The sequence below is a fragment of the Henckelia pumila genome, chromosome 2, assembly GCF_033568475.1.
Source record: "Henckelia pumila isolate YLH828 chromosome 2, ASM3356847v2, whole genome shotgun sequence".
Taxonomy (NCBI): Eukaryota; Viridiplantae; Streptophyta; class Magnoliopsida; order Lamiales; family Gesneriaceae; genus Henckelia; species Henckelia pumila.
Window position 1 is genome coordinate 41,331,415 of NC_133121.1, and position 11,344 is coordinate 41,342,758.

General features: G+C 38.3%; 1 protein-coding gene across 1 annotated transcript; it reads left to right on the plus strand.

Annotated features, from left to right (window-relative positions):
- The first annotated feature begins 543 nt into the window (after positions 1-543).
- Positions 544-2,589, plus strand: LOC140883724 (protein IQ-domain 26-like). The gene is made up of 3 exons (XM_073290302.1): positions 544-1,040; positions 1,605-1,799; positions 1,887-2,589. Exons 1-3 carry the CDS (start codon positions 678-680, stop codon positions 2,466-2,468), a joined length of 1,140 nt encoding a protein of 379 aa, XP_073146403.1. The 5' UTR covers positions 544-677; the 3' UTR covers positions 2,469-2,589.
- The last annotated feature ends 8,755 nt before the right edge of the window (positions 2,590-11,344 follow it).

Consider the following 11,344-nt stretch of genomic DNA (forward strand, 5'->3'; position numbering starts at 1 on the left):
ATTTTATAAAAGTTTTATTATTTATTGCTTCTGCCTTTTGCTTTGCCTTGAATTCTGTTTGTTTTGGGGCTTTGAGGCGTGAGAGTGATAGAATTTACCCTCCTTTTTATTCAAACATTTCCACTCCTAATTTTAGATTGTTAGATAGATATTTATGGTAAATTCTTAGCATAAATTCACAAAATTATTTTACCTAGTTAACGTGCTTTCCAATCTATCCTGTGATTTACTTGAAATGTAAGAAAATTCTTACAACCAAAGCTCTCACGTCATAAATAAATTATAAAAACAAAAATACTTGGTTTTAAAAAAAAAACAAAACAAAAATACTTATTAGTGAATAATTTTAATTTTCGAAATCTTCTTGAACTCGATCTGTTATTGGGTCCCACGTCACAAATTTCAAAATAATAAGCAGTGATTATATTATATATATACATATATATATATTTAAAAAATTAAATAACCCAAAAAAAAATATTTATTTAAGCGTTGATGACTTCCGCACTGTGTATTTGCAGCTCCCGCTCACCAGTTGTCCTTTGATAACAACATGTGAAGATTCCAAGTGTCTTTCACATTGTACCATTTCTCATTAAAAAGTCTTCCAATCTTACCTCGTAACGCCTCTGTTTTCTCTCCCAAATTTTTTGCTTGCAAAAACGAAAGACAGAGAAATGGGAAGAGCTGCGAGGTGGTTCAGAGGGCTGTTCGGGATGAAGAAAGACAAAGAAAATGTGGAGAAGAAGTGGTGGGGTTTTGTCAAATCGGTGAAAGATTCGGGAGCGAATAAGGAAGGGGAGGATATTCAGGCCGCGGCGTGGCTGAGATCTTACATTTCTGATGCGGAGAAGGAGCAAAACAAGCACGCGATTGCGGTGGCCGCAGCTACCGCTGCGGCTGCTGATGCAGCGGTGGCGGCCGCTCAGGCGGCGGTGGCGGTGATCCGGCTTACCAGACAAGGTGGGCGGGCTTCGTTTGCCGGTGGCAGGGAGAAACGGGCTGCTGTGAAGATACAGACCGTCTTTAGAGGATTTTTGGTAATTTCAAATTATTTTTCTACTTTTTTTTTTGGCTTTATTTTAATTTCTCTATTCTTTTTAGGTTTTTTATTTTTTAGAAAAACAGAGCAAAGAAATCACTTTATATACAATTAAAATTTACACAATCTTGGCGATGATCACGTGCTAATTATGATTCGAATCGCACTGCGTTTGCCTGTTTGTTACAGGTCTCAAATTCAAAATTTGAATTCTTCTGCTTCTAATTTTGTTGTTTCAAGTGCTTTAATTTTCTTTTTCCAATTGCTTCTTTTTTTGTACATTGGTTTGAATATGAACTCGAATCTGTCACACCTTACATGACTATATTCACGAGTTGGTAAACCGGAATGGTCCTCTTGGTTCATATTTAATAATTTTTTTTATTCAATGAGTCAAGTAAATAGTGTTTATCACAAAATTGATTGGATTTTTTCCGATGTTTAACCATCAAATATAATAAATAGGCTTGGCCCTTCCCTGTGTTTTCCCTGTCTACTGGATTTGTTCCTGTTTTTCGTGCAAATTTCTAGTTAACATTATCTAAATTTGGTGTTTTGCAAGGCCCGAAAAGCTCTAAGAGCTTTAAGAGGACTAGTGAAGTTGCAAGCTCTCGTTAGAGGCTATCTCGTAAGGAAACGTTCTGTTGCAACTCTACACAGCATGCAAGCTCTTATTCGGGCACAGGCCGCCATCAGGTCCCAAAGATCCCGTCGTTCCGGTAACATTGACTACAGATACCAAGCTCGAAAGTCCATTGTGAGTATCCATTCGGGTTTTTCGCGGAAGTTTTATTATTCTGGGATTCAAATTATTATTGATTATGGATTCTGTCGTAATTTGCAGGAAAGGTTTGATGAGACTAGGAGTGAGTTTCACAGCAAGAGGCTCTCGGCTACCTGTGATCATTCTCTCAATCCATTCGACGAGAGCCCGAAAATAGTGGAAATCGATACCTGCAGGCCAAAATCTAACTCGCGGAGAACGCACGATTCTGAGTATTTTGAAGATCACTACTACTACTACCAAGGGATGTCGTCGCCTCTTCCATGTCCAACTCCTACTCATGTATCAATCCCTAATCATCAAGAATTCGATTGGAGATTTATTGCCGAGGGCTACAAATTTGCTACCGCTCAAAACACCCCAAGATTCGGTCACTTGGGCGGAACCAATGACGCGATTACTCCATCCAAGAGCGTGTGTGGAGATAGCTTCGTCAGGCCATACTCCAACTGCCCTAATTATATGTCGAACACCCAATCCTTTAGGGCGAAGCTACGATCCCATAGCGCCCCGAAACAGAGGCCAGAGACCGGCCCCAAGAAGAGGCTTTCATTGAATGAAATACTGGCATCAAGAAGTAGCTTTAGTGGAGTTAGGATGCATAGGAATTGCTCCCAAGTTCATGAAGATGTTGAACTCTAGGGTGTTTTTGGATTAGCGCTTTGAATTTGAGATTGAGAAAATTCATAGGGGACCTATAGATGAGCGGGTATGTTAATAGAGAATATGGAATGTAACATAAATGGTGTTGGCAAGTTTTTATAAATTGAGATTAAAGTTTCTTTCTACTTTTTTTTTTTTTTTTTTGAAAACAAGTTTCTTTCTACTGAATTTATATTTTAATATGTTAATATTTTTGTCTATGTTTTGTGGGGTAGCAAATTAAAAACAAAGACAATTAAAAAGCAAAAGGTAATTAATGGGTTTAATCCAATAAGCCGTGCCCCAAATATTTATACAAGGAGAAATTCAAGGCCAGATGAACAATGAACACAAAATTTGAAAGGTGGGCCTATATAATATTTACCAACATGCTTATTAATTATATATATATATATATATATATATATATATATATATATAATTTTGATATCCTGCACCCCAACATGGGCATCGCCTACGTGACGTTCCATGATTGGTCAGCGGTTTTTTGTAAAAAACAAATAAAAAAATTTGTGTGGTTGTGGGTGCGCCACGTTGGCAGGCACCCACAGGTGTGCAGGGTATCATTTCTGTATATATATATATATATATATATATTTATTGTGATTTCTTAAAAAATTACCTCCACTTAATTAATCCATATTTTTTAAGGCTGATATAACCTTCTTTATATATATGTCTCTTTCCAAAACCATTCGCTACATTTATGGGTTATAAAGAGCATCTCACGTTTCCTCATCAAAATTATTTTTGATAAGATTTTAAAATGCAATAAATTAATGATTTACAAAGTTTGATTTGCAATCATAAGATGTAATCATAAATTTTGAAAAACTTTATAAATAAAGTGTGAGGATTTCTTGAAAACTTGCTTGATAAGTATTTTGAGTTGTATGAACATCAATAAATTATAATACGTGCATAACTAATTAAAAAAAAGACGACAAAAAGAATTTAACATGTCATTTGAAAAAAAAAATATTTCAAACTTTAATTAAAATTATGTATAAAAATTGAATACAACAGAATTAATTAGAATAACAGTAATCTTAATAGCATGTAAATTTATATTTTTGTGAACTAATTATATGAACAAACAAAAACATGGATCATTTAACATTGAAGATTTAATCACCTTTTAATATATTTTTTTGATAAATCTAAAAATTTGAAAATATCAACACGAATATTTACATTTTGCCAATTTTATCACCATCACTTTTTGATTAAAAATTTCAGAAAAATCTCAGCTTTAAGTTAAATTTCGATAGCAATAATTAAATTAGTCCAAAAAATTAAAAAAAATATTACTTCAAAGATTAAATAATTATTATTCTTGAGAGAGTGACAACAATCTACGTAAATTTTTTTTTTAATTTAATATTTGTAACACCCGGTATTTTAAATACGTAAATCCGCATGCATAATTAGGATATTTAATTATTTAAATTTGTGATTTATGGGTTAAATAATTATGTGAATTATTTGTGCATGATTTAATTTATTTTTTTAAGCATTTAACCCATAATTAGTGATTTTACGATTTTTAGTATTTTAATTGTTTTGATCGCGTAGACGGGACCGTGGACGGACGAAATGACAACTTTCTAGCCAATTTATTTCATGAGCATTTTTAGAGCCCAAAAATATTATTTTGAGTTTTATTACCTCAAAATTTTTAGTATTTAATTTTATATAATTTTAGGAGTCCATTTTTATCCAAATTTAGCCATTTTAATGACTTTTAATTATTTTTAAAATTCCCTTAAATTGTAATTTCGGGATTTTTATATTTTTAATTTAAGTTATCAGATTTTAACTTTTATTTGGAGTTTTAAAATTTTATATTTTATATTTAAAACTTTTAATTATTTTAATTATCCTAAAACCTAATTTTTTGTTAATTAAAAACCCAAAACCTAATCTACCCAAACCCACCCGATCACTCACACAATTCAGCCACCTCCCTCCCCACCATTCATCATCTTCATCGGCTTCCCACAGAAAAACCCCATAGCCTCGGTTGTTCAAGCTTCAAGTTGGTCGTTCGTCGTCCCGGAATCGTCCCACGCACATTTTTCTCTTCAAACTACGGTGCAAGGCATGATTCTTTCTCTATTTTTCATGTCATATCAGTTATTATGCGTGTGTGTGTGTAGGCATCAAACTTTTCATTGAAATTTTCAGTAAAACAAATCGGATTTCTGGAGGTATGCACATGGTTCTTTGATTTCATTATCATGCTCACGTTTTTATGGTTATGGGCATGCATGGCTGCTGGTCCACGGTTCAGAGGGGGTCTTAGGGTCCCTAGGCTGGGTTTGGTTGGATGGTCAAGGCTGGAACAGGGCTGGAGTCGAGCTGCATCAGTTCTGGGTCCAAGGGTGCGCAGGTTCAGGGTTCTGAGGAAAAGACTTCGTTCTCCTTCTCCAGGCCACTATTTTGGGTGAGGCCTGAAGGGTTTGAACCATCTAGATTTTGGTTAGGATTTAGAAGTGGTTTCACGGAAAAATATGGCCGGAGTAGGAAGAACGATCGAAAGTCCCGGCGCTGCTCAGGTCTGCGCGCAAGTCTAGGATAGGCTGCCTTGCAGAGGTCCGTTCTCCTTCGTTATGCCATCATTTTGGCTGGTTTTTAGCTTTTTGGAAACGTCTTTGAGTGCACTACGTTCTTGAGGTGGTTTCACGGCCAAATGTTTCTGGAGAAGATGGCATGAACGAATCTCGTGGAACTGCTCAAACTGTTGGTCGAGAAAGGGGTAGGGAGAGGAGGTTTTGGGTTAGTTTCGGGTCTGGGCCGGGTCTGAGTGGTCCGGGTTAGGTCAGTAGGGTAGTGGGTCGGGTTAAGTTGGTCCGGGTCCGGGTTGGTGGGCCGGGCTCGAGTCTTTTTAATTTTAAAGTATTTTATGATTTAATTGATTTTTGGGCCATTTAATTTGAAATAAAATGTTTTGGGTTCCATTTAATTACTTTGGGTTAAAGTTAAGTATTTGGGCTTAATTAATTTAATTAAGTGAGCCCACTAATTTTTATGGGCTTTAGGGCCCATGGAAGTCATTGGGCCAGTCTATGGGCTATCGGGCCCATTGGGCCAGACTAAGTTGTTTTTGGGCCTAGAATGTTTTAATGGGCTTTAATTATTTAATTGGGCTTAGAATAATTTTTATTGGGCTTAAGTATGTTATTGGGCCAGTCTAAGTGTTAATGGGCCAGATTTAAGTAAATGGGCTTGGGTGTTAGGGCCAGCAGTCCAGTACAATCCATGAGAAATTTGCATGTGTCCTGAATATATATTTAATTATTTTATGCATGGGAGTTATTTTTAATATTTATATGTTATTATGAAATTAAATTAAATATATATGAAGGACACACATTTTATTTAAGTACATGCATTCATGAAATAATTTTTATGCATGATTTAATGTTTAAGGTTGAGCAAAAGAAAATATTTTATGTTGGAAGTTGAAGTAGTGTGACAATTTGAGATTTGAGGGGGATTCGTCCCCATATGTGAACTATTGAAGGGCAGTTTACTGCCAATTTAAGAGGTGATTCGTCACCGCCACGTACGTTGATTTCCACGCTGATCAGTATTTGATGTATGATTTAAGGTTACACTATGGATACAACCATGCGATGTTAGAAAATAATTTGCTCAACAATGTTTATGTATTATGTATGATTATGATATTTAAGTTAATTTAAGTTATGTTATGTCGTGATGTTATTTTAAGCATGCTCATTCATGTATATGTTATGTATTAGTATTAAAGTGATTTAAATTATTTTAAACCCTTGGTATGTTAGCATGTTGGGCCTCTAGGCTCACTACACTGGTATGGTGCAGGTGAGTACGTAGAGGAGGATGTAGCTCCTACCGGCGGCGAGGACATATGAGCGGACATGCAGTGACCCCGTGACCGTGATAGATGTCTGAGTCGTTATGCATGTTTTGAATATTTTTAGTATGTTACATTTTTAAGTATTTTTCAGTGGTTGGGTTTTGGAATGTTATTTTTAAATATGTTTAGTGCATGCAGTTTTTAATTATTTTCTCATGACCAGTATTTTAATTAAATGTAGACTCAGATATTTATTCTATTAAAGAATGCATTTTTATTTAAGTTATTTCTTTATTTATTTATTTTTAAATCTTTTTATTCTGTGCATATATGTATGAGCATATATGTAAATATTTTATTTAGTAAGAAAAAAAAAATTTTCCGCATATTTAATTATTAATTATAGAGTTAGGGTCGTTTCAGTTGGCATCAAAGCACGGTCCTTGGAGGGGTCATTACTGCTATGCGAGCTCAGAAATCCACGCTACCGGTCTGTAAGTTTTAAGTGTTTATAGCATGATTTATTTTTAAGAATTTAAGTTAACATTAATTTTTAAACCACTTAGTTATGCGTTGCGATTTACGTAAAGAAACATGGGGTGATGCAATATGCCTCGGAGACGAGTAGTCCTTAGGTGTGAAATTGGGTAAATTAAGATTTTGGTGCAGCTACTTGGAAATATTTTTTGCGTGCAGGGAGAATTCTAGTAGGAGGAAATTCCACGTGTGCGTTGCTAGATTCGGGAGTTACGCATTCGTTTATCTCCCTGGAGTTTATCAGACGGATAGACATTAAGCCCGAGGTTGCTGAAACAGGGTATGATGTAACCATGCCGTCTGGACAGGTTCTTTCTACCACTAGTACCTGCAGAGGCTTGGAGATGGATTTACAGGGGCGCACTACCAGAGCAGATTTAGTGGTCTTACCGTTGACGAGATTCGATCTGATTTTGGGTATGGATTGGTTGTCAGTCAACGGAGTAGTGATTGATTTTCGGCAGAGAACAGTGGCAGTGAAACCGGAGGAGGGCGACCAATTTTTTTTCTATGCATCTTCGAGCAGTGAGATCTCGCTTGTGATTTCTTATACACGTGCGAGGAAGTTATTGAGACGTGATTGCCAGGGGTTTCTCGCCAGTGTAGTCACTTCATCAGAACCACCTAGCAGATCATTGTCAGATATAGAGGTGGTTTGTGACTTTTCAGATGTCTTTCCAGAGGACGTTGCAGGAATTCCACCAGCGAGAGAAGTGGAGTTTAGTATTGAGTTAATGCCCGACACTGTGCCTATTTCTAAGGCACCGTATCGACTTGCTCCTACTGAGATGAAAGAGTTGAAGGAGCAGATTCAAGAGTTGTTGGAGAAGGGCTTTATTCGTCCTAGCTTTTCTCCTTGGGGAGCTCCGGTGTTATTTGTGAAGAAGAAGGATGGCAGTATGAGATTGTGCATCGATTACCGAGAGCTCAACAGGGTCACAGTGAAGAACAAGTATCTACTGCCGAGGATAGAGGATTTATTTGATCAGTTGCAGGGAGCTTCAGTGTTCTCCAAGATCGACCTGCGATCTGGTTATCATCAGCTGCGTGTTAGATATGCAGATGTGTCCAAGACTGCTTTTCGAACACGGTATGGGCATTACGAGTTCCTAGTGATGCCATTTGGGATGACCAATGCTCCAGCGGTTTTCATGGATCTCATGAACCGAGTTTTTCAGCCATATCTAGATCAGTTCATCATTGTCTTCATTGATGATATCTTGATCTACTCTAGGAGCATTGAGGAGCATAAACAACATTTACAGACAGCCTTGCAGACTTTGAGGGAGCATCGTTTGTATGCCAAGTTCAGCAAGTGCGAGTTTTGGCTTGAGCAGGTGGCATTTTTTGGCCACATTATTTCGAGAGATGGGATTGCAGTTGATCAGTCGAAGGTTGAGGCAGTGCAGAATTGGGGTATTCCGAAGAATGCTTCGGAGATTCGCAGTTTCTTGGGTTTGGCTGGATATTATAGGAAGTTCATCAAGGGTTTTTCCTCTATTGCACTACCCTTGACTTCCTTAACCAAGAAGAATGCGAATTTTATCTGGAGTTTAGACTGTCAGAGGAGCTTTGATCAGCTGAAGGAAGCACTCACTACTTCACCGGTGTTAGCAGTGACAGTACCACACGAGGAGTTAGTGGTGTACACCGACGCATCTAAGCTGGGTTTAGGCGCAGTGCTTATGCAGTGTGGTAAAGTTATTGCTTATGCGTCGAGGCAGTTGAAGACTCATGAGCAGAACTATCCGACGCATGACTTAGAGTTAGCAGCAGTGGTTTTCGCGTTGAAAATCTGGAGGCACTATCTGTATGGCGAGAAGTGCAAGATTTTCACTGATCACAAGATCCTCAAGTACTTCTTCACCTAGAAGGAGTTGAACATGAGGCAACGGAGATGGTTGGAGTTGGTGAAGGATTATGATGACATTAGCTACCATCCGGGTAAAGCTAATGTAGTAGCAGATGCTTTGAGTCGGAAGTCGTCAGTGGTATCATGTTTGACCGTACAGTTACCACTACAGAGCGAGATTCAGAGATTTGACTTGGAGTTTTATTCGAGTGGTCATGCACCGAGTCTGTCAGTGTTGATGGTGCAGCCAGTTCTACGAGATCGGATCAGAAATGGACAGTCGACTGATGAGGAGTTACAGCGTTGGAGACAGAGAGATGAGGCCAAGGGTAATCTTCTGTATACAGTTGTGGATGGCATTGTTCAGTACCGTGATAGGATGTGGGTACCGAACGTCGATCAGTTGAGAGCTGAGATTTTAGCAGAGGCTCACACATCTCCGTACTCCATTCACCCCGGAAGTACGAAGATGTACAAAGATTTGCAGCAATTGTATTGGTGGCCCGGGATGAAGAGTGACATCGGGAGAGTGGTGTCAGAGTGCTTGACTTGTCAGCAAGTCAAGGCAGAGCATCAGCGTCCAGCAGGACTTCTTAGACCTCTTCCTATTCCGAAATGGAAATGGGAGAATATTACGATGGACTTTGTGGTTGGCTTACCGAGGGGTGCCAGAGGTTGCATAGCAATTTGGGTGATTGTGGATAGACTCACCAAGTCAGCTCATTTCTTGCCCGTGAGGACTACCTACTCATTGACACAGTATGCAGAGCTTTACATCAAGGAGATTGTTAGACTGCATGGCATACCGGTGTCGATTGTGTCAGACAGAGATCCGAGATTCACATCTGCGTTTTGGAAGAGTCTGCACACAGCATTGGGGACTAGGCTTTTGTTCAGCACAGCATTCCATCCTCAGACAGATGGTCAGTCTGAGAGAGTGATCCAGGTTCTCGAGGATCTTTTGAGAGCTTGTGTCATTGATTTTCGGGGCTCTTGGGAGACTAGACTGCCATTAGTGGAGTTTACCTATAACAACAGTTTTCAGACGTCTATAGGTATGGCTCCTTATGCAGCATTGTATGGGAGGAGATGCAGATCTCCTATGCATTGGGATGAGGTTGGTAAGCGGATTTTACTGGGTCCTGAGATTGTGCAGCAGACAGCTGACATTGTGACTCAGATTCAAGATCGGATGAGGACTGCTCAGAGTCGTCAAAAGAGTTATGCAGATGCCAGACGACGAGATTTGGAGTTCACTGTAGGTGATCACGTATTCCTGAAGGTGTCACCTATGAAGGGAGTAGTGCGTTTTGGCCGGAGAGGCAAGCTTAATCCGAGGTATATAGGGCCATTCGAGATCTTGGAGAGAGTTGGCACGTTGGCCTACCGTTTAGCTCTACCACCAGGGCTAGCGGCAGTGCACAACGTTTTCCATGTATCCATTCTTCGGAGATATGTCTCTAACCCGTCGCATGTGTTGGATTTCGAGCCCTTGCAGTTGCCACCAGATCTAGTGTATGAGGAGAGACCAGTGCGGATCTTGGCTAGGGAGGAGCGGAGGCTTAGGACGCGGGTCATACCGATGGTCAGAGTCCAGTGGCTGAATCACTCAGAGGAGGAAGCTACTTGGGAGACCGAGGCAGACATGAGGACTCGCTACCCGGAGTTGTTCGGGTAAGTACTTTAAATTTCGAGGACGAAATTCAATTTAAGGGGGGGAGAATTGTAACACCCGGTATTTTAAATACGTAAATCCGCATGCATAATTAGGATATTTAATTATTTAAATTTGTGATTTATGGGTTAAATAATTATGTAAATTATTTGTGCATGATTTAATTTATTTTTTTAAGCATTTAACCCATAATTAGTGATTTTACGATTTTTAGTATTTTAATTGTTTTGATCGCGTAGACGGGACCGTGGACGGACGAGATGACAACTTTCTAGCCAATTTATTCCATGAGCATTTTTAGAGCCCAAAAATATTATTTTGAGTTTTATTACCTCAAAATTTTTAGTATTTAATTTTATATAATTTTAGGAGTCCATTTTTATCCAAATTTAGCCATTTTAATGACTTTTAATTATTTTTAAAATTCCCTTAAATTGTAATTTCGGGATTTTTATATTTTTAATTTAAATTATCAGATTTTAACTTTTATTTGGAGTTTTAAAATTTTATATTTTATATTTAAAACTTTTAATTATTTTAATTATCCTAAAACCTAAATTTTTGTTAATTAAAAACCCAAAACCTAATCTACCCAAACCCACCCGATCACTCACACAATTCAGCCGCCTCCCTCCCCACCATTCATCATCTTCATCGGCTTCCCACAGAAAAACCCCATAGCCTCGGTTGTTCAAGCTTCAAGTTGGTCGTTCGTCGTCCCGGAATCGTCCCACGCACGTTTTTCTCTTCAAACTACGGTGCAAGGCATGATTATTTCTTTATTTTTCGTGCCATATCAGTTATTATGCGTGTGTGTGTGTAGGAATCAAACTTTTCATTGAAAGTTTCAGTAAAACAAATCGGATTTCTGGAGGTATGCACATGGTTCTTTGATTTCATTATCATGCTCACGTTTTTATGGTTATGGGCATGCATGGCTGCTGGTC